General features: G+C 39.2%; 1 protein-coding gene across 6 annotated transcripts; it reads right to left on the reverse strand.

The window, feature by feature from the left end:
- Positions 1–1,233: 1,233 nt before the first annotated feature.
- pecam1b (platelet and endothelial cell adhesion molecule 1b) lies at positions 1,234–21,888 on the reverse strand. Of its 6 annotated transcripts, XM_013911939.1 has the most exons (16): positions 21,709–21,888; positions 21,570–21,605; positions 16,954–17,250; positions 15,778–16,059; positions 15,423–15,698; positions 14,639–14,911; positions 13,118–13,396; positions 12,177–12,452; positions 10,650–10,760; positions 10,506–10,536; positions 9,483–9,562; positions 7,535–7,588; positions 6,557–6,646; positions 5,806–5,862; positions 4,004–4,026; positions 1,234–2,201 (listed from the first exon to the last, which is right to left on the reverse strand). In XM_013911939.1, exons 1-16 carry the CDS (start codon positions 21,749–21,751, stop codon positions 2,100–2,102), a joined length of 2,310 nt encoding a protein of 769 aa, XP_013767393.1. In that variant the 5' UTR covers positions 21,752–21,888; the 3' UTR covers positions 1,234–2,099. The 6 variants fall into 6 exon arrangements, with proteins under 6 accessions (XP_013767393.1, XP_013767394.1, XP_005737387.1 ...); XM_013911940.1 differs by lacking the exons at positions 9,483–9,562; positions 10,506–10,536; XM_005737330.1 differs by lacking the exons at positions 1,234–2,201; positions 4,004–4,026; positions 5,806–5,862; positions 6,557–6,646 and having other exon boundaries at positions 9,483–9,558.
- Between the last annotated feature and the right edge of the window lie 1,390 nt (positions 21,889–23,278).

The following is a 23,278-nucleotide window of genomic DNA, read 5'->3' on the forward strand; positions in this document are numbered from 1 at the left end:
GCGATTTAGGCAATAATGGCTGTGTGTTGAGTTATTTAGAGGGGACAGCAAATTTACAATGTTGTACAAGCTGTACACCGACTACTTTACATTGTATCAAAGTGTCATATCTTCAATTGTCCCATGAAAAGATATAACAAAATATTTTTAAAAATGTGAGGGGTGTTCTCACTTTTGTGAGATACTGTATATATAATGTTTATCTGGTTAAATTCAGTATAGTTCCTACAACAGTTTTCATTATAAAATATGTTCATCTACAACCCTTAATATGTGTGTGTGTGTGTGTGTGTGTGGCACCAGAGGGAGTGTTCGCCCAGGGCACCAAAGGGGCTAGGACCATCTCTGCCCCCACAGATCGAACTACAGTCATGCTTCTGGTTTTCACTGTAACTCACTGCCACAAGGTGGAACCAAGTACCAACAAACTGTAAAGAAAAGAAAGACTCACCCCACTGGTGCAATGGCGAACTCTAGTGGAAATTACTTATTTGAGAAAACAATGATTAGAGCTGTTAGGCTTGATTTCATACAACACACTTAAACTGAGGAGATTGCACCACTTTGTGAATATTTTATTTGAATCATAATAAAAATGGGTATTTTTTTACTCTAGTAGAGCTTCAGAGAATAAATGCCAAACACACTGAAGCTAAACATGTTGGACCAGAACCCTTTAACTGGGCTTTTTCACATATTTGACACCCATTTGTTTGTCTCATAATGTAAAGTCACAACTGTAGAAGCTGGCAGCAGGGGCTTTACTCATTTTGGCAAATGAGATAAACAATAAAAATACTGTACAGGAAGGTGGAGTCTGAATCCACAAGTGTACAAAGCTGTATAAAAGATCAATTAAACTTTTATTTAACACATTATATCTGTTATTATTAATATTATATTAATATCATTCTTAAACATCATCGTTACCTTCAGCGCCAGTGAAATGTTGATGCCCCTGAAGGTGACATTTATCCACCGTGTTCATACAACCATTTCCTCCCCTAACCTAACATTCACACACGCTTCAGTCGATGTATCAGGGCAAACTAGGGGTCATGCCCGAGGATGCTCTGACATGCAAAAGAAACCAGAGATCAAACCACAGACAAGTTCATTAGCAGGCGACCCGCTCTACCTCCTGAACCACGGCCAAATGCCGAGATTTCAAGATAGGTAAGAAGGTCGGGATATTTATATAAAACATACCTTTAAAATAAAGAATATGGAGGATGCTGTTTTGAAAATCTATATTTTTTTGATGGTGGGAAATTACAAATCAACATGAAATTAAAAATGATTAAGTGAAAAAACAGGAAAAATTTAAAAGGATATATACATTGCTTTTAATGATTATGCATGCATGAATTTTTAAGAACTGAAACTGTACATGTAAGAGTAACATGTGTGGTGAGGGAGGAGCAGCTAGCAGGCCCAGTGGGAGTGTAGCATGGAAGTCCAGTCAGGCAGGTAGGACACCGGGCTTTTATTTGGCATTAACAGTAAGAAGTTCTCCACGGCTCTAGACAATCCGGCCATACATGTCCCGGGGTCAGGTAGATGTCTGCACCCGCCCGTTACAAGGTCTTTCTGATATCAGGTGAGAAGAGAGCAGCATGCTCTTCTGCACTGGCTGCAGACAGTCCAGTGTAAGGGTCTCCCCTGCTACCACAATAGTGTAAAGACACCCCCTAGCGGTGCAGTGCCATAATGACAGTTGTTACACAATGCTAAAACTGTAATGTGGGTTTGTTTGTTTTTTAATACGAACAACTTAAATCTTTGGTTTTAAATTCCACTTTCTCATTTTTGAAAATGAAAAAGTAAAATAAGAAAAAGGAGGGAACAACAAAAAAAGTAGCATCTGTACACATAACTGCGATGCATTTTTTTGAACATTTGTGTGTTTCTTTTTCGTTTAGAGTTAACCTCATTTTACCTGAACTCCCTTTACATCGCATTGGTATCTTTGTATGTGACAGAGAGACATATTTCTGATAAAAAATGTCATACTCATGCATGCTCATTAAAAAACAAAAAAAAGCACAACAAAAACAGCACAGCAGTACGAGAAGACTGGAGAGACAGCTGTGATCTTATTAGTCCACCGGCTCAGGGAGGTCCTGGTAGCTGTGGACCTGTGGATCGTACTGACTAATCTCAAATTGTTCACGGTTGAGCTCAGCGTATTCTACCGAACCCTGCAGACACACAAGCAAAGACAATAAAGATTCTGATTATTAAATACACAACACAAAGCAGTATTTGATCGTGGCTGCAAATAAGATATGATACTTTCAAATCTGATTTTATGTTTTATGTTTCTGTGGATTTTATGCATCATAACAGATGCCAAAAGCAAAAACTGCAAATTGTCTACCAAATATTCTGACCTGAGCAAACCAAATCTGCTATCCAGAACACACAACAATGAGAAATTAGCCACTTTTAGACAGTGATGTCACATCCTCAGTTTATTCTTCAAATTCCCCAGTTTAACCGCCTTGAGCACCATTTAAGGACAAATAGCGCGGCCATCAGTGGTATGTTTAGAGCTCAGTGGGAGACAGTATGTTGGCTGAGATGGGATTGAAGGTAATTTGACTGGACCGCAGCGCCTGATCTGACTGCCTGATAGGGAAGGAAGCCCCGGCCCAAATGCTTTTGTTCTCGTCTGGAAACTTTGACAGCCGTTTCCCTCTCTCTGGATTATCGGCCTGCAGAGGGTCACCGAGAGCAGAAGGATACATTACATGAGTTACTATATAAAACTGTGGTGACTATTTTACCCACTGGCAGAAAAATACAAGTGTGCAATAAAATGAAGATAAACTTATACTGCTTCTCATCTTGTGTCACTTCCAGAACAAGATAAAAGCATGAATCATTCATTAATGCATAAAAATATACAGCACCAGTACTAATCATCACTCCACAGGTGCTTATGCATGATTCAACTGACGAGCTGTACCCGCCATTATGATGAACTCATACACTCAGTGTGCAATACTGAGGCTTTTACCTTGAATGTAACAAGTGAAGTGAATACATTCAATGCATTTATAACTCATAATACCTCATCAAATTTAGATGCGATCTTAAGAATATTACGGATGCATTAATCCGTGTGTGATACTGAGGAAGTGAAGAGGTTAAAACTCCAGCAGCACTTTTATAGAAGTATTTAATTGTTTGACTGAAGTGCTTCAGGGCCGTCATAAAAATAGAAAAGAACAAGTCACATACGTCCTCTGCCATATCTAAGGATGGGCTGGGCATCTACAGCAGTCATGTGGCTTCAGGCCATGGAAAGGGGTCCAATAGAAAACCTGGGTGGCACCATTTTGTTCCGTAAATCGTTGAAGTGCAACTGAAGCGTGCTGTTGAAGTTTTGCACCACTTGAAGTTGATAGGTCTGCTTCCAAAGGCTCCCAAAGGCCACCCAGACTCAGTGGCAGATCCATGCATGACATAGCAAATCTATTTAAAATGATTTTGCCTCGTGATGATTCTGGTGAAGGCGACAAGCTAAAACACCTCAGCTCATACACATGACAAGTCTCCGGACTTCATCATCTCATCTGTGCACCTTAGAAGTTTCTGGCACCTGCTTCCATGTTTTTATATTCCTGAGCGTATAAGGTACAGTAAACACAATGGATGTTTCTGGAAATGACGTGATGTACAAGACTGAAGGAACTCCTGTTATCAAATTAAACATGGACTCTGCTTTTGAAAACACTAAAAAAAACACGAGATTACTGTTACATGTCTTGTATTTGTCTTGCTATGATAACTGGGACTGGCTCCAGCCTATCACAACCTTGATAAGGATAAGAGGAAGAGAATCAATGGATGGGTGGATGTCATGTATTTGTATACTTAATACAAGGGCGTATAAACAGGTCACAGGCAGTAACAAAAAGTGAAACATGTGCTCTCTTGCCAACAATCCCACCAAAGACGTCTGAAGACGAGTGTGACTGTGCAGATAATTACTCACATAGTCGGGGGGATCAGCAGCACCTGCAGGAAATAGTATCAGTGGTTAAATGTGCATTGGTTGGGTGTGTACACTGCTCAGTCACTGGCTGACCTCAGCGTCATTCATTAGTCATTTGGCAGTTATGTTGACCTGGGTGACCTTGCTGACTCATTCGTTCTTCCTTTGCAAAAGCCTTTGTTTCAGCCTATAAGTTCAGTCTCAGTCATCCAAATCGATATCTACCACATTCTCTCTTTTAAAGATTCTTCTCTCATCGTCTTTTATCAGTGCTGGACAGGAAACATTAGGACTCCGATGGACTTCTTGATAGAGACATGCAGCGTCTGGCTGCTGTTCTAATAACAGGAAGTCCCTGCCAGTAGTAACAGGATATGGTCATGGTTGTGTAGCTGGAAGGGGTAAGCTGTCTTGCTATGAGTAATGGAAGTTTTTAATCTTCAAATGATATTTGGTTAGATCTGAAGTGTCTCTGATAAAATCAGACTGCAGGTTTTAAAGCTGCATTATCTCAGTATTTGTCACTCAGAAGCAGCACAACCAGATAAGAAGCTTATATGATTAAACAATCAATAGGCTGATAACCAAAGCCTAATTATATAGACTCAGAACAACACTGGTTTCATTGGGAGGTTTCCATACTACAGAGGACCAGAACTGCAGGTCTTTACAATACTGATATTTTTCGTTTTTAATTTGTATGTATGTTTAACGAATGTCTGGATTTATTTATCCCACAATTTCCACATATATTTATTCACATTTTTGTAACACTTTTTTGTATTTTTCCCAAATTTTGTGGAAAACCCTAACAACGAAATCAAGCAGAACAAAGAAAGAGCAGACTGTCAACTGATATCGGCTGAAGAGTAAAATTATTGTTTGTGTCAGAGTCTGAGAGCAACAATAAAACAGTGAACATATTATTCATAATACAGCACAGGCCTAATTTAAATGTTTTACATTTTTTGATGGCTCCATTTTTTAAAGGCAACTAAAATATTGTAAATATCTCAAATTAATTAACTCTTACATTAATTATTATTTACGGTGGATATTCTGGCATATCAATTTTTATTCTGTGCTTATTATTCTTTATATACCTATTATTTATTTGATGTTGGCACTTTTAGCCCTCCATATCACAAACTATTAAGGAAGACATCAGACTGCTGAGCAGCACCATTGTGAAACTAACTTTCTGAATAGTTTCTCACAGATTAAGTTAAGCAGTGTGAGAGAGGTTCATCTGTGGATGGTGAGATGGTGAAAATAAAAAATAAATTAATTGCTGTTCAAATTTTAGCCTACTGCCTGATAACATTTAGAGAAAAACACATATTAGTGGGATAAAATGCCTTTTCATTTTATTAAGAATACATCGACTGTCTCACAGTGAGAGTCCTTTCTAACAAAAAACTGAAGTGACAAAAACTCATTTTCCATGACAGATGGTTCTGCTGCTTTTCATCTGAGAATGAACAAATCCATCAAATTTGAATAAACATCTACTTAATTATAAATAATTATAGGGGCAAATTAAACGTAATTTTTTTAAATGAAATAGGTTTTTCCAGTTTTCCATATTCACTTTCAAAAGCAGCTTATCTGAGCTGGTTAGGAAACCAAAACAATGAGCTGAAAGATGCTAAAACAGTTTCAAAAGCTGAAGCAAATTGAAAAGTTTGGTAAAAAAAATAAAAATAAATCCCTTTGTAGTTATATAAACAAATCTAAAGTTAAAATGTAAAATCATAATTACAAAAATAAATAACGAGAGCTGCTTCAAAGATCAAACTCACCATTTGGAGAGTTTTGGAGCTCACTGTAAACTGTGTCTGTGCCTTTTCTCAGTGGAACTGTTAAAGTCAAAAGAAACACATTAGTCTGCCTGAGCATCAAAAGACAAACTTTAGCAGATACTGTCTCTGTGATCTATAAATAGGCAGGTTATGTCACACTCCAACTGCCATCTCAGGTCCGATGGGACCTTGAGCACAAGACCACGAGGAAGAAGAAGAAGCAGAAATCACTCTGGCGTTTAGTTAAACCCTTCCTGTTTATAAGGTCTGCAATGATTGTGGAAATCCCAGCAGTTATCTCTGCATTTACAGCAACCTGGAGATGTATTAATTATGGGTAATTAGACCCCTCCTAGTACGCGTTGGTTGCTCTTATCAACTATAAAGGAAGTGCATAAAGCGGTGAAAATGACTTTGTTCAGGAGGTTTGGGGAAACTGTGAAGAAAGGAACAAGGACAGACCAACAAAAGGTTTAAAAAACATTTTGTGTAAAGCTGCATATTATTATATATTAAGCCATTTATTTATTATTTACTTATTTTCTCTATTTGTTATTGTATTTATTTCACCCCTCTTTTCCCTCTTCATTCACATCGCACACAATAGCTTCCTAATATTCCTGACGACCGGCCTTGTTTCTATAAGTATTGTATGCCTAAGTCTGTGTCCTAATGTGTCTTCTCCCACAGTTGTTTCGTTTTTTAAAATAAATACTGGATTATTTCCCTTCTGTGTTCGTGCACTGCTGACCTCTGGCAGGATCTGTTGACCGGGCGTGCACCACCTCCGTGTACTCCACGTTAGGCTCGTTGGACACCTCGCTGATCTCATCGTCGCTTTCTGCACCAATAAAAAAATCTTTAACACACTGAACTATTTCACTTTCATCTTGCAATGCTATAGCTATGCAGCCAGGCTGGAAAAAAGCTGTGGTAGAAATCTGGAGGATGGCTACACAATTCCAGCTACTCCCAACTACACCAGGAAAACCTACTTTGTAAGGCTTAAATTCCTTTAAGAGGTACATTTTTAGTAGAAGGATCATCTGACCACGTGACCTTCTTCTTCTTTTTTTTTTCTAGAATAAATTCTGCACTTTAGAGCAGGGGTCTCGAACTCCAGGCCTCGAGGGCCGGTGTCCTGCAGGTTTTAGATGTGTCCTTGATCCAAAACAGCTGATTCAAATGGCTAAATTACCTCCTCAACATGTCTTGAAGTTCTCCAGAGGCCTGGTAATGAACTAATTATTTGATCCAGGTGTGGTGACCCAGGGCACGATCTAAAACCTGCAGGACAGGCCTGGAGTTCGAGACCCCTGCTTTGGAGAAACCATGCAAAGTATAATGGTGTGGGTTTAAATTTGGGTTTTTATTTTTTTAATTTGTGTTATTGTTTCAGGCCTCATAGCTTCAGAAGAATGTGGGATATCCACATAAAATGTTCAGGGCTGAAAAACACATGTAAGCTCTGTTCAGAGCTGCAACCAAATCATTTTCACACCATGTCTCACAATCAGTCTTTTTTATAAACTTCATAATGGACAGCTGTCATAAAGTGAGACAAAAAGGGTAAATCCAGGACAGCTCATTAAATTTGCTGAAGTTATTTTAAAAAAGAATAAGCTGTTTCTGAGGGGGTCAGGTGGGAACTTTCTCTCTAAATTTAACTCATTTTAAATGAAATCATGTCAGAGCATTAAACAGTGATGATGTTCGTATCTCATCTCACCTGTTTCAGGTTTCCGTTTACTCCACACGCTGACTTCAGCTCTGTCCACCTTCACTGTAAAGCAGACAGGCAGATTGATTGACTGCTTAATTGATTACAGGTTATTAGTCATCCGCCAAAATTAAAGTAACAAAAAATGTGCACCAGTAAGAATAAAAAAACATACCTTAATAGGTAACTAGTAGTAAACGCTTACATTACATAACCACAGGTGTGGTTCATTACTTTTTGATCTCCTTGTTGCTGTTGGGTGTGCGGCTGGTAGCCTCACACACAGAGTTACCAGCCTCCCCATCTAAGTCTTGTCAAGAATGAGAATAAATGCATTTCCCCAAATCTCCCTTCATGTTTTCACATGGTCAGAAGAGATAATGAGATAAACTTTTGGCGGCACACTCCCTCAGCTCAGCCCACCGGGGAGATTGAAACCGTAACAAAAGCAGCAGATTTTAGATTCTCATCTGGAGCACACAGAAATCTTTTACTGCTTCGTAAACAATAGGTTGTTAATTCAGCAGCGGCTGAAACGCAAAAACAACTTCCCAGTTGGTAAACCAAAGCTTGTGTGATTAATTTCCTCCACCTACTGCACACTCATTCAAACTTGCCTGGGCTGAAACAAAATAAGCTCCAACCCTCCTCACCAACACTGGTTTTTATCAGCAACGATCCCCGTGAGCGTGCTCTGCTCCAACATAGGAAGTCTCTTGCAGACTCCATTGTTTCAGTTTTTCAAGGAAGTCTCTGTTGCACACATTCTTTCTGAGATATTAATGTTGATTTTTTTTTTTGCCTTGGGTATAGGATAACCAAACACTATGCATGTATGATAATAATAAATATTATTCTTGGACATTTTTACACAAATGTTTCCTCAGATGAGCAGGAAAAAAGAAGTATAACGAATAAAGGGCACCAACACACCTCTAAATTAAACCATTATATTTATTCTACAAGTCTCTCTTCCAGTCAGAAAAGGGATCAACCAAAAGTATATACACACGTTTCCTGTGAGTATAATAAAGCGTATTTACAAATCAGCCCGATTTTAAAAATGCATTTGAGACAAGTAGAGCAAAGTAGAGTTGTAGTTGTGCAACTGCAGACAGACACAGTAAGCAAAGAAACAAACAGCCAGACACGATAATGTTTGGTATAAAGTCAGAGGCCATTTAGGTGGCAGGAGGAGGGGAGAGGGAGCAGTGAGTGTAGTTTTTTAGCCTCCTTTGTAGTGAGAAAATATCTGTCTATAATGTCCTAAAAAATTAGCATTATTAACAGGATTACTTTTGCTCGTATTCATTCTGAAAAGTCTTTCTGTGAACTTCCTTTTCCTTCAGAGTAAGTAAACATTGCATCAATGTCCCTCCGCCCACTGCTGGGGCATCTCTACACTGTGGCTGGGATACTGTAGCTGCTCCTGTTGCTGATGTCAGCAGGTACCGACGCCACGCTATGTCGCGTCCCATTGGTCACTCTCCCCTCCTTGCCATCAAAGAAAGACACTGCGTCTGGAAGAAGATGATAACGGGCGCGCTGAGCAGTTTGCAACAAGTGTGACAATCAGTGCCCTGCGCTGTGACTTCACTATCACCCAGCATGCACCTAAGGCTGTTTACTTCCTGCAGCAAAATCCTACATTTCCTGCCTCTGCTTAGACACAAACATTTCCAACTAAAATACTAAAAACAGTGACAGCAAAGACAGACAACACACTCAAACATGTGAACATGAACAGAAGGGCAACACAGACTGTACCACAAACAAAAGGTAACCAGGTCTCCTTTGCAGGAGCCATGCATGCATAGTAGAACATGGATCATTGGGGGGTGTGGGTTACATGCTGCAGGCTACGATTGTGCGAGTGAGGGGAAGGATTATTGGATGGTAGCATAATGACTAATGAGGCCAGTTAGTGACACACAGGAGAAAAGTAAAACCAATCTACCTGTGGCTGCATTATAAACGTCTGTGTCGTGGGTTAGATTCACTGTTAAAGGGTCATCTGATTTAGGGCTCGAAGGCTTTCTGAGAAATGGTGAAAATAAAGTTAGCTCAGGCAGCAGTGAATTCAAAAAGAAATCAAACAAATTCCACTAATCACCATAGCAACATACATAAAAACAAAACTATAGAGGTGGTTCTGCATGTTGTGGTCATTTGTTCTCTAGCTTACAGCCTGCTTCTTGCCTGCACACGTTTTCTTTATAAAAATCAACCTGAATAAGCAGATTTAATAAGAGTAATTGAAAAAAATTGACTTTTTGGAAAACTGGCTAAAAAAAAAAAAACCCAAAACACAGCGCAGGATATGTGCTGTGATTGTTTAAGCTCGTAGTTTCATTCATTTTCTACCAGGGTTTATAGTATTGGTGTTTTTTAATTAACAGTTAGTGTATTTGTGATTTCTTTTAAACATAGACCAGAATAATAAAGCACGTGCTGTATTATGCTGTTTGTATGATGGCTTATTACAGCCGATGTAGGTAGGGTACTATTCAGAGATAAGGATATTCTTGGACATTAAAGGCGATCTATTACACTCTTCCTCATTATCCTCATCATCCTCATCAATATCATTATTGATGTTCATGTGAAACATAGCCAGATTTTCAAATAGTAAGGTCAGTCTCTGTCCAGGTAATTTTCAGATTCAATGCTGTGGGTGTGAGCACAGAAGCCACACCCACCTGCTGTTTAAATCTTCTGTTTTCAAGGGGCAGCCAATCAGAAGACGGTTGAATTTAAGAAGGAGGAGTTGAAGAAGCTTGCTTCAGACAAACAAAAGATCTCCTTTAAACTTTGTAACACATGATGTTTATGTTACTTTAACCACACTAACATGCACAACAACCAGTATAGTTCTTTAGAGACACCAAACACTACTACAGGACCCGAGCCATGAGCGAATAAAACTAACATCTGCAATATCTGTCACATTCAGAGGAAGCAAGTATTCATGATAACTCACACCGACAGTTCAGCAGCTGCTTCTCTTCTATCTACAATAAGAGAGGACAAGTGAGGGGAGCAGAGGGAAAAAAGCGAAGGACGGTTGGTTGTCATACATAGACGACAGAGGCCTGAGTTGCTGGAGGATTGTAAGTCTCTCTACCTCTCTTAGATTTGATGTTCAGCATGCTCGCCACCAAGAGCAGAACTAACAGCAGCAGCAGCAGCAGACAGGCCACGACAATCAACCTTTTTTTCCACGATGCCATGAATACTGTAGAGAGACACAGATGGGAGGTGAAGTCAGTAACACAAAAGAACATAAAAGGGAAAAAACAGCAGCTTATAAAGGAGAAGAAGGTGCTAAGATGGGGTTAAAGGTAGATGAATACAATGATCATTGTTTTTGTTTGTTTGTTTGGAAACCTTCCACGTTTAAACCGTTCCTCTTTCTAAGCATTACAGGAGATGGAAATGTGCGTTTGCAGGACAGTCAGTGTGTGCAGTCTGAAATATCCATCTGCAGATCTGGAGACATCTTTGTTAGCTTTTACTATCATCAAGTCAAAATTCAGAATACATGCCCCAAAATGTATTTTATAATGTATTCCGTTACATTACTCAATGAGAGTAGCGTATTCTGAATACTTTGGATTACTTAATATATTATCAAGCTTTTTACATCTACATGAATGTACTATTGCTGTGTGATTTATTACTTTTACCAATACCAACTAGATCTTGAAATCTTAATATAGATGTGTAACAGTAGGTGGACATTAGGTAAGGCTGCACTTTTTGCAGCGATCCCGTGTAGAAAACTATTCCGCGCATATATAAATCAGGTCCGTGGCTCCGAACCACAGTAAAGGGACCTCTGGCTAATGCTTCATGTTCCATGTCGGGCTCGTAACCAAAAACTAGCTTTACTTTGTTGTCTGGGTCAACTTTTCTAGCCAGAGACAGAGAGAGGCGAAGAAAAGCTGCTCCAACAGAACTTGTTGTTTCGGAGGAAAACACGAACACAGTGTACAGTTAAGTCTTGATAACTCACTCACAACTGGGCTACACTGCCCATGAGGCTACATTCTTTAGGGCTATGCCTGTAACACTCTGCCTATTGCCTTCATATTAAATAATTGTTTGAGCAATAATTTAAAAAAAATCTTTCATTACATCATTATACGGGCTGCAAGTAGAGGTGACATGGGCCCCGAGATTGGACTCAGGCACTCTGTTATTGCGTGTTTTGTTTCCACCGGCGTGGAATTACCAAAAATAGAGAGGAGACAGCCTAACATATGAAACAGGAAAAGACCACCGTGTAATCCCTTTATTTCAACAAAGTAACTGTATTCTGAATACCACCTTTTAAATGGTAAGTAAAGTTACTCATATTTTGTATTTTAAATATGTAACGCCGGTACATGTATTCCGTTACTCCCCAACACTGTCTGGGACAGAACATGTGCTAAACTAACTGGCTAAAGTCATAGTGAATCCATCCACCTTAGCTGCCTTTCTGTCCTACTGGCTACTTGTGGTATTGCAATGCAAAATAAATTTCCTGCAGGACTGAAGACTTGGTTAGACTGAAGAAAAGGTCGTGGTTTGGGGCTGTTTCTGACATTGAAATAAAATACTGTACGACCAATAAGAGCAGGGTGATGCCTGCTGAGCTCAGTCTCACCTTGTACATTTACGTTCTCACTTCTGACCTTGTTGGCGCCGTTGGAAGCCTCACAGTAGTACTCGTCACTGTCATTTTTGGAGACTGGTTTTATCTCCAAGTTTGAGTAGGTCTCTGTGGTGGTGTTGGTTTGCAACGGTACTACACTGCCGGTTCGGTACCACTTAAAGGTGACTGGCCCTGTGCCATTAACACTACATATGAAATTGAGTTCTTCTCCCTCTGAGATTGCTAGTGAAGAAGGGATGACGGCCAGAGTCATTTGGCTCAAAGGCACTGGGAGAACAAAACATGGAAGCAAAGAGGTGAGATTAGGCAGCATTGTAAAGTTTTACTTTGGCTTTAAAACAAGAACTTAAGCTTACAGTGTTTACAGTGGTTTTTGTGCAGATTAAACAGGAAGGACACCGTTTCTTGTTGTAAATGTAACTAAAAGTTTGAACAGGATGCAAGTTCAAACTGTGTGTGTACTGATTTGAAGAGATACACACTCTCTTCAAATACACACACAATAGAGTTAGGGTTGGGTGGTCCTTTCATGTTATACCGCTTAATGCCAAAAGGTGTTGCAGTGAGTAAATGCGAGCTTCAATTAACCAGACAAATCATTAACAATAAGTTCTTATTTACAATGTCACCCCGGCGAAAGCAAAGCTTCTCAAGGAAATAGAGGTGGAATTAAAGATAAACGTTAAAAGTTAAAAATCGAATGAATCCAAAAACATCTTAATGTGCCCACTTTTAAAACACTGCCACCTGGTGGTCAAAGTGATATTTTACAGAGGACAAAATTCCCTTTAAAGACAGAGCCAGGCTAGCTCTTTCTGTTGGTTTCCACCCTTTATCCCAAATGTTCTACATATATTCTCATCTCTCATCTTTTATTTTTAAAAAAATGTAAAGAAACGAACAAAAAAAATCAGTTAGGCTTAAATATTTACCGATGACATTCACGCTGAGGTGTTGACTGGAGCCAGTTTTGTTGGAATGGAGACTATTCTTCGCCTCACACCTGTACTGTCTTTCACCAGGCTCATTGATGACATCCATAAAGACAGCTTGTCGATTTCGCTCCCGGATGACTTTTGTGCCCACTTGGACGTTATCCTTAAACAGGGTGTAGTTTATCGGCAGGCTGCCATTCGACTGACACAAGATGGTGAAGCTCTTTTTCAGGATCACCTTGTCCTCAATTGAAATCTTTAGAGCAGAGACATGAACTACAGAGGAGAAACAGAGCACAGACTTTATGAACTGAAAAAGTAAAACAAAAGTTGCTGCTGAAGGCTTAAATAGTGGCTATTTGTGTCATAGTGTAGAAACATAAATTATTCACAATTTAATGAAAGTCTCCTTGCTGATTAAAAGGTGATTTTTAATTTTGTGAACCTGAATGGCTGTTTGTTTTTTTGTGTTAGCCCTTTGTTGGACTAGCAGCCTGTTTGATAACTGGGCCCAACTCCAGCTATCAAACTGGATACGACGATGTTGTAATAATACTAAGAAAGGAAGAATTTTTTTATCAGCTTTTATTAAGAGCTATGACTGCAATAAAACAATATTTTTAAATGACTGTTTTCGGTTCATTTTCATTTCTCAGAACGGGTTTGCCGATTTACACACTGGTAGTTTTTATTGCTTAAAATCTAAATTGAATTTTAGTTACTGTCAGTGTGGTTAAATTTGTAAAAACAGCAAAATAAGGAGATTTTGATGCATCCGGTTATTCACAGTGAAATAAATACAAAATCTCCACTAACTGCCATGGTTAGCTGAAGACAAACAGCTGAATTACAATCAATCACAGTAAACTCTGATTCATTTTTGATTTTTTTTTTTAAAATGATACACAGCAAACGTTTCCTGAAAATTTTTACATTTCTCAGATTTTTTCCCCCTGAAGTATATTTTATATTTTATTTTCAAGTCAGGTTTCATAGCCAAGATTCTTGGTTCTAGTTTCCAGTGTTACCATTATTATTATTCCATTATTATCCTTTGGCATTATTGCCTTGATGGAGTAATGTGAAAGTGTATTAAATTGGCGATGCACTTTATTATTTTTATTTGTTCATTTATTTAAGCAACTAGTAGCTTTTGTTTTGTTTTGTTACTGAAATGTGATTTCTCTTAATTCAGGTGATAACTGATAACTGTAATACAAGAGCTGGGCCAGCACCAATGTAGAAGGAGTCCTATCATGACTTGACTGCACTGACATAACAATTTTTTAGTCTGATGAACCATTAGACCACATTTACCAGGACTCACACATTGTCTCTGCACACATCACGCAAAGCTACTTGAAGACGAGGGACAACCTGCTATACTGCCTGTGCCACATGGACACATCAGTGCATTTAGAGATGAAGCTATTTATTGACACATTTATGCACTGAAGGACCAGAAGGGCATCAGTGTGCACTATACCCTGGACCCAAACAGAGATAAAGAAAACTCACCTTTAGGACGAATCATCAGGGTTTTGCTATCTTTCTTGATGCCTTTGGCTTCAGCTGAGCAGGTGTAGTTGAAATCATTCTGCAGGGCCTTCACATTAAATACTCCAGGTTTACCAGAGCTTGGTAAGTTTTTAGATGGATAAAGAGTGTACTCCAAATCCTCCCTGTTGATTCTTTGAGAGGCAAAACGATCACTGTTGCAGGTCAATGTCATAATTTGCCCTTGAAAGACTTCAGTGGGAGACATGGTGAGACTGGGCACTGAGAAGAGCTCTGTGGATAGGTTTACAAAACACACCAAGTCAGCGTCTAGATGGATACATCTTTGCAAACATTAATGCAGTAACACAAAAAATGCTTAAACTATTTTAAAAGACCATTAGTGTGCTAAAGTGCATATTATTATTACTGAAATAGCAAATGGCTACAAAGTTGCATTAATTGCACAGCCAAAGCACTAACATTAGGGCTTCATTAGGGGGTAGGGATAGCTCAGTAGGTAAGGTGGTGGCCCCATGATCGGATGGTGGGGGGTTTGAAACTCTACCCTGAGGTACCCCTGAGTAAGGTACTGCCCAGGGAGCAGTGTGTAGGGACGGTAATACAAGCACACTCAGTGAATGAATGAATTACTCATTCACTGAGTGAATGGGTTAAATGCAGATCAATAAAGTATACTTTATTATTCAAAATATTGAGTCCATGAACCAGTGGTCCTACAGCCATCCGAAAAATAAGCTTCAGATAACTGTTTACAGAGGTCATCTTTCCTGTGTCCACTTACCAACCACTGAAATCTTCTTCTCAGAGTATTTCTCCACATTTCTCACTACCACTCTGCAGTCAAATGTAAGCGCTTCAGAGGCCTTTGGTACTGCAACCATGTTGTGGTTTATTGTAGAGTTGCCAGTCCTGAGAAGCTTGGTGCCCTGGCTCAGGAATAGCTTGTAACCTTCAGAGCTGGAGTGAACATTTTTTGCACTACACGAGATGTTGAGGTGGTCTCCTTCATAGATTGTGGAGTCAGGGAAAATCTTCAGTTCTGGTGTAATAGAAAGCTCTGTGGAGACAAAATAAATGAAGCACTGAGGTGAGACCAGTGCTTTCAAAAAGCAGCACAGTTTCAAAATGCTACTGACCTTTGACTGAAACAGTGACGTTGTTGCTTTTTGTTGAAGGGAAGGTGTCCTCTGCTGTGCGGATCTTGTAGGAGCAGTGAATTTTGTGGATGTCAGCACCGCTTAACCTGAAAGTGGTCTTTGCTTGGTTGGAGAGTCCTTCCACCCTGCTTATCTGTTCATCATTATCGAAGAAGAAGAAGATGAAGGACCCTATTTCACCCGGAGCTATACAGGTGGCTCGTACCTCCTCCCCTTCATTAACAACGTTCGTATTAAGATGGAGAACTGGCTGCGAGAGTCCTGGAAACATAAACAGACAGATCTCCCACATGTACTTGGTATTGCATTCAAACACATCCACAGTGTCACACGAAGGTTAAAAAGATTTTTGATCATAATCTGATCTTGTTTTGTGCTTTTCTCTCTCTGCTCTCCTTTCTTCTCTTTTCCAGCCAATCGCAGCAGATGGCTGCCCGTCCCTGGCTGCGATTCTGCTGGAGATCTCTACCTGTTAAGAGAATTCTTCCACCTCAGTCTGGCCAATTTTGAGGATTTCTTCTCCAAGATTTTGGGTGCTTTCCCTTGGTGGGTGTACTGATTAGGTAACTTCTCCGGTGTCAAATTTGAGGTTAGTCTCTTTATGGAGATAGTTTTGCTGTATTGTGACCAATAATATAACAGATGTCAGAACTGGACAGAATTACCCCAGCAGTGATGTCACTAACAATGTCTTAACTTGTGCTTTTGGACTGTTCTGCACCTGACAATTATTGTAAGCTATTGTGCAGGACTGCTGGTACGGTCCACCAGATGGAAAGGCACGAGTGGGTCAGTTTTTAAAGCTTTAAGTACCAGCATAAATGGACATCACATTTCTTGTAAACAATGACCAATAGGTCCCCAATAACTGCGGCTTCAGGCTTTTGCTCTCCACACTAAAAGCACATATATATAATTTAAGATGATGTCAGGGCTGTTGGCGCATAGTTCTGAGCTTGATGTGAACTTCCCACAGCTGACCAGTGTGTAGGGAGAATATTGCAAGCATGTCAGTCATGTGTCATAAAACAGAAAGAAAATGCAAAATGTGTAAAAACAAATTTTTCTTTCATAAATTCGTAAGTACATCCTTATGAATTCAAAAACTCCATCATAATCTGATTATACTGCAGCTTTGCATGAAAACAAACCCACCTTGTACGTTGAGTCTTTGCGCTTTGCTCAACTTGGTGTCGCCTTGGATGTCTAGCTTGCACTGATACAAGCCTGTGCTGAAGACTCTGGCATTGTGCAGCTGGTACACGAAGTCCTCAGAGGAGCCAATGGTCTTGGTGTACACTATCTTGTCATTCTTCAATATGGTGTACTCACGAATCAGCCCCTTGCCAGTACTCGTGCTCACTGTGGCATGGCATCTCAGAGTCACATTGGTCCCCGCAGTCACATCGTTCCTGGGCTCAATGATTAGCTCGACACTTTGAATTTTGAATTCTATGAAATGAGATTTAACAAAATCAGTTAGAACTCATTTATCTGACCATATATCCTCAGCCTAAAACTTTTAACCTCGAACCATTTTTATATTAATTTTACTCCTTTGAGAGTTCAGCCATGTTGAAGTGTACAATGCAGTCCACTCTTCTTATTTTCTGTCACATATATATTGTGATGTACAGATAAATTGTATATTCCACTGCATCGAACAACTGCATCTTAGTTTTTGAAAAAAAGCTCACAGGACACACGAATATTTGTTAGTTTTCTGTGATAATAACCTAAACACTGATCATGAGTTTGTGTTTGTTAGACATGCAGTGAAGCTGTTATGAGACATTAATGTTGACTTTGGGGGGATAAAGACAGGTCTGTGTTAGTAACATGTCACGTTTTAATCACAACACAACTGACTAATGATGAAGAAAATGGTTGGCTGTCTCTTATGAGGAAAAACAATCCTCTCCCCAGGGCGTCTGTGCAGTAGGTGCTTGATTTCTCACAAATGGGTTCATATTAAACTGAAACAATTCAGGTGGAGGGTGAAGCTCCAGAAACATTTGTAGCACATGTATTTCAGCTAATGGCCTTCATCAGGGTTACGATTATACTTAGGTGTCCCTGAAGGCACCATGGCAACACTTGGCTGAGGTAGCCAGAACATTTAGTCCACTTGTTCCAGGGAAGAAAAAGGAAATGAGTCTATTTGTCTTCTTGGTTGATTTAATCTATCATGATTCACAAGTTCACCGTTCATCACTGCGTCCTTTACTTTCATGCCACAGCCTAAGAACCGAGCAGTGACAGGTTGGGGGCTCGTCCGGGATGAGCTGCAAAAAATCAAACTCTGCTTCTGGTTTCATTTGCTTTAAATTTTACAAACAAGAATGACAAACCTTTAAGCCTCTTTGTGCAGCTTCTGAGTCACAGTTTAATCACTTCCTATTTAAAATGGCACTCCCTGGAGGTCATTTTGCTAACATATTTTCAACAACTACAACAAAAACATCTTTAACAGCTCTCACAGTATCGAGTTTCGTGCTCAGGAAGCTGATGTTTTTCTGTGGAATGCCATCACACTGGTAGCTATGTCCTGGCTGGATGTCAGACTCATACAAGAGACAATGCAAAATACAAAAAATTCATATTGTATGAGTGTAAAATTCTTGGGTGAAAAAACAAAGGTAGGTGACTCCTCCTCCCCATTTTTTACTCACAAAACTGATAAGAATCGCTTTGTAAACACTACAGGATCATACGTGTGCATTTTTGTATTTGCTCCTTTATTTCTGTCCTTGTGAAACACTCATTTTCTTTGTTTTGTTTAGTTTTGTGTGTGTAATCAGTTTTCGTTTAGTGATGCTTTTTAATTCTCAGCCCCTTTTTTCTGGTTTAATTACATCTGCCACCGTTTACACAGCAGCATGGGAAAGCTTTGATAATCACCGGAGTTAGTCCCAAAGCCATGACTCAGTTATGTTTCACAGGTAAAAACTAATGAGTCATTCTCAGGACACAGGTGTTCATGTTCGCAAATCTTTAGGGACAACACTTTGCATCCTAGTCTCATCTGCAACCAGAGAGGAAAAGACTTTTAAATTAACAACTGTGTTTTTTTTTCTGCAGGTAATGAGAAACAAAAAGCATCTGCACAGGTATGTTGAAGTCTCCCCACTAGATCACCATATGGTCAAGTATTAGAGACAACAGGCTGCTGCTGTGACTCAGAGTGTGTTGTTTAGAGGAAGTAAACAAACCCTGAGAAGGCAGGAAAAGCACTTTGTTAGACAAACAGCTACTCGGGGGACCTTTCACCATTTCAGGGTGTGATGAATCTGGAGCATGCCCAGCATCATTCAACAGGACTGGCAGAGCTGGTGATGAGAAAAAAGCATGCATGCAGGGCAGAGATTTGCTGCTGGTGCTCCATACAGATAGTGAGTCACAATACTGACATGTTGAGTTGGATATAACATCCTGCAGTACAAATTTTTCTTATATTTTACTACATAGAAAATAAAGAAATACTGTATGTTTTAATCCACAAAATATCTAAAAATTGTAATTCAGTTTTATTTAAATAGTCTGGTTTAAAACAACAGTTTTCGCGTCTATGATGTCGTACCTGTTCCCAACAGTGGGAAGGAAGAACCTAAAATGAAGATATAACACATTTTGGGGTCAGCTTGAAAGAAAGGCAGGTGGGAGATCTGAGATCAAATGTGACATAATTGGATCCAAACTATAATGTGATATTTAAAACACCGGTATCATTTCCTAAATGTTGCCAATGGAAACAAAGGCAACAACATTTTAAGCAAAGTTTTAAAGATAAAGGACTTTTAATGAAAGGTTATTTGACCTTAAAGAGGAGGCATCAGGTCCAGCTGAGGATAAGAGGCGATATTTAGAATATAAATATAATTTAAATATAATATTATATTTGGAATCCCCATATATCGTATATGTTGTCAATACAAATAATGGAGACATACTTTTAAATCTCTCTATATAGCATTATTATCACTTTGACCTAAAGATCAGTCTATTGCCTTTAAAGGAGAGGTCAGAGGTCAAATGTGACATGATATTTTAAATCTGTATATGGTACTTTCTACATGTTGACAATACATACCACACTTTTAAGAATCACAGTTTCTAAGTTACAAGGCTTTTGGGCGCAGGACAACATGAGTAAAAGGATAAAAGAATAATTGAGTAATCAAAGTATTTAAATATGAGTACTGAAAAATATTAGAAGAGGAGAGCAAAAAAAAATGAACCCTTTAGCTGATTTATTTTGTATAAAACATAAAAACATAATGTGCCATATGGCAAGCAGTACATTTGAAAATGGACTGAATGGCTTTGTGAATATTGAGGCGAAATTATCATTGCGAAAACAATAAAAGACATAAAATCCAAAATGATGTAAAAACAGTTTTTCTCCCTTTGTGTGTAGGAAAACAGATACACACAGCCAGAAGCTCCTAAATGAGCTTTTTTCACTGGAAAGTGCGAAATACTATGTACATGTAAATCTGGAGATGAAAAGACTGAGATGTATTTAAAAAAACTGCACATTATAAGATGTATTTATTATTGTGTTTATTGTGTATTATGTATTTATTAGTACTGTATGTATTTATTTCCTACAATGTGTCTCGCCCGTACACCCAGCTGTGTGTGAAATTTGCTAAAAATGTACTTTAAATAAAAAAAAACAACTCTTTTATGTCTTTATCTATCTATTAATTTAAGAGTGTAGTGTGTCTTGGCTATTGTCTTGTTAAATTATTTACCTCTCCTGATCTTTAACCCCCTATGACCTGGCGTCCACATATGTGGACATCACATTTTGGGTTTTCCAGACCAAATTACTAAATTTTGCTCTACGCGGGCCTGATGTCCACTCACGAGGACATTATGCTGCCTCTGTTTCATCAAAATTTAAAACGAATATCCTCATACGTGACTCTCATTTTTCTTAGGAACAAAAATCGGGTAAAAAAAAAAAAAAAAATCTGGTGATTCTTTGTTTTTACATTCATCGGGTCCCAATATGCCCAAATATCAAAGAGAAATTAAAAATGCATGCAGTGGAAGAGTTCGGGTCTTAGGAGGTTAATACACTTTCATCAGACACAATCTGGAAAGAAGCTAATAAAACTGGTTATTTGTGTGTTTCTACTCGTACTGAGGACTTTAACACTATAAGACACTTGATTCTACACACTCTAGGTGGTTCTTATCGACCACACGAACACTCACATCAATGGATTCATCAGGCGCGATTTGAGGTTCAGCTTTTTTGCCCAGAACATTTCCACAAACACACCTAAGAAATGACCCAAAATGCCCAACAACTACAAAAGCTACACCTGATTCAGAAAAATACATCAAACACATCCACAAAGCCACTTAAACCTGGGTTTTACTTCCAGTTTGGACCTGCTGATAACACACGCCTTGCGTCAGACGTGAATCTGCACAGCTGATCCAAAGTGACTCATGCCTTCCATCACAAACCAGCTTCAGAGTACAGGGAGGTGTGTGACAACGCTCGCCAACATGTTCCCAACGCTTTGTGTCGCAACTTTTCCACCATGGCAGAGACCAGAAATCTCTGATAACAACTCAGACTGTTTCCACAGTCTTAGTGGAAGATAGGTGATTGACGCCAACCCAGTAAATGGAAAGTCAACAATAAGCTCAATGAAAACAGGTTCTTTCTGAGAGCAAGTTCAGCTCGTGTTTCCTGCAGATCAAGTCTAAGCATGGATTTACATCTCTCATTTAGCTTAAATGGTACTCACCTTGCTGTGTGTTCACCACGGTTGCTGAGTATAGGTCTTGGAAGAAATAAAGAATTTAAACCACAAAGTTAGAGACAATCATCAACTGTATCCTCAAATAAAAAAGTTTCTAGATAAAATTAAAAGTGAGTATTCTCACAGATGGACAGGAGGGTGAGGATGAGCCGTTGTGGGAGGCCCATGCTGTCTTAGGAACGCTGCTGGCTGTCCTGGAGGTTAACAAGCTTGTGACAAAGCTGGCTGCTGGTGTGGTCGTGCGGCTGGTCAGGATCTGGGAGGCGGGAGCGCTGACATTAACGTGTTGCTTTAGCTCAGCCGCTCATTGGTAAGGCAGTGACGACGGTTATCACACCAAGCGGCTTGGCTTAATTTGACAGGAAGTGAGTGTTGTTTCCTCAGGATGTTCAAACCGCCCCGGCCTTTGCTGTTGTGGAATGTTCTCCTGTGGCCTCCTCTGTCTCTGTGTGTGAAATAGTAGCCACAATAATGCTGAATAGCATGGGGTGCAGAAGTGAGGCCTTTGACCTCTGACCTGGCCATGCAGGTAGGGAGAAGAAGACGAGCACAACATTCTTTGCATAGAGAAGCAGTTTCCTGATGGGAAGATGCTTGGCTCAGCTGCTGAAAACAGCTTTCCCTGACATAAATCTGAGCACGGCTCTTACAGGACACATGGAGATGGAAATATTCCCACTACTTTGTTTGGTCTGTGATGTGGTAAAATAATTCCAGAGCAAAATCAACCACAAAGTATTCAATTCTAAATGAACAGATTACAGTTGAAGTAAAAGACCTAAAAATATATGTGTGTTTAATTTTAGTTTACTATTAGCTTATTTAAAATTACATAAAACTGTAAAGTGCTTTCCAAAGTTGGAAATCATATGGAAAATTAGCTATAAAGGTGAATCAAGTTCTCAGGTAAATAAAATGCAATAAAAGCAATAGTAAGGTAAAACTGAACCATGGGAGCGTTTAATATTTAGAGGAAAAAAAACTGGCAAATTAATATTGAAGAAATTATCCAAAATTAAAATACGTTTACAAGAATTAAAAACTTCCGAAAAACATTGTTTCTTCTTCTGTTAAGGAACCACATCAGCCTCGTCACAGGACAGACCGCACCCGTAAACAAAGACTAAATGATTCCAGAGGCATTCGAGTGACGTCTGGAAGGACTTGACACAAAAACGTCTGAACGGGTCCAGCTCACTCACGTGTCTCTTCTGAGCCAACATCAGGAGGATTTCCTCAGTGAACCTTGATTTGATGAGGTCACCCACTGTAGTGAGGTCGGTCCAGACTTGCAAAGTGAAGGATTTGTCTTCATTTTCAGGGTTAAAAAACTATTACTATAATGAGTTAAAGTTATAGACAACACAGTGATGATAAAACATACTATAAAGAACAAAAAGAAAATGCAGCTGTGAAACAACCACAGGCCTCAAACCTACTTATCTGCAGTAACCTACCACATGCTTTTACTGCAGCAGTTCTCTGGTTAGTTGAAATGGGAACGGTCAGATTTCATGGTGCTTTTCTATCATCTAACTAAAGAAATGCCAACTTCTATGAGTATGTGCCTTTAAGAAAACCTGTTTTATATTGTTGGAACATTTTTCAGTTTGGAGCTGAACCTGCAGCTGGAAATATTCAGTCTTTTTAAACTATAAACAAGCACGTCACTAGAAATGACATTAAAACAGAAT

Source organism: Pundamilia nyererei, unplaced genomic scaffold (genome assembly GCF_000239375.1).
Source record: "Pundamilia nyererei isolate P.nyererei 1_Seehausen unplaced genomic scaffold, PunNye1.0 scaffold00075, whole genome shotgun sequence".
In the NCBI taxonomy this organism is placed as follows: Eukaryota; Metazoa; Chordata; class Actinopteri; order Cichliformes; family Cichlidae; genus Pundamilia; species Pundamilia nyererei.

Excerpts from the sequence above, each read along its gene's own strand:
- pecam1b (XM_013911939.1), bottom strand. The coding sequence starts at position 21,751 with ATGGGCCTCCCACAACGGCTCATCCTCACCCTCCTGTCCATCT. Across the intron at positions 21,606-21,708 it reads CCTCACCCTCCTGTCCATCT|ACCTATACTCAGCAACCGTG; the intron begins GTGAGAATACTC and ends ATTTCTTCCAAG. Across the intron at positions 5,863-6,556 it reads GTCAACAGATCCTGCCAGAG|TTCCACTGAGAAAAGGCACA; the intron begins GTCAGCAGTGCA and ends TGACTTTAACAG.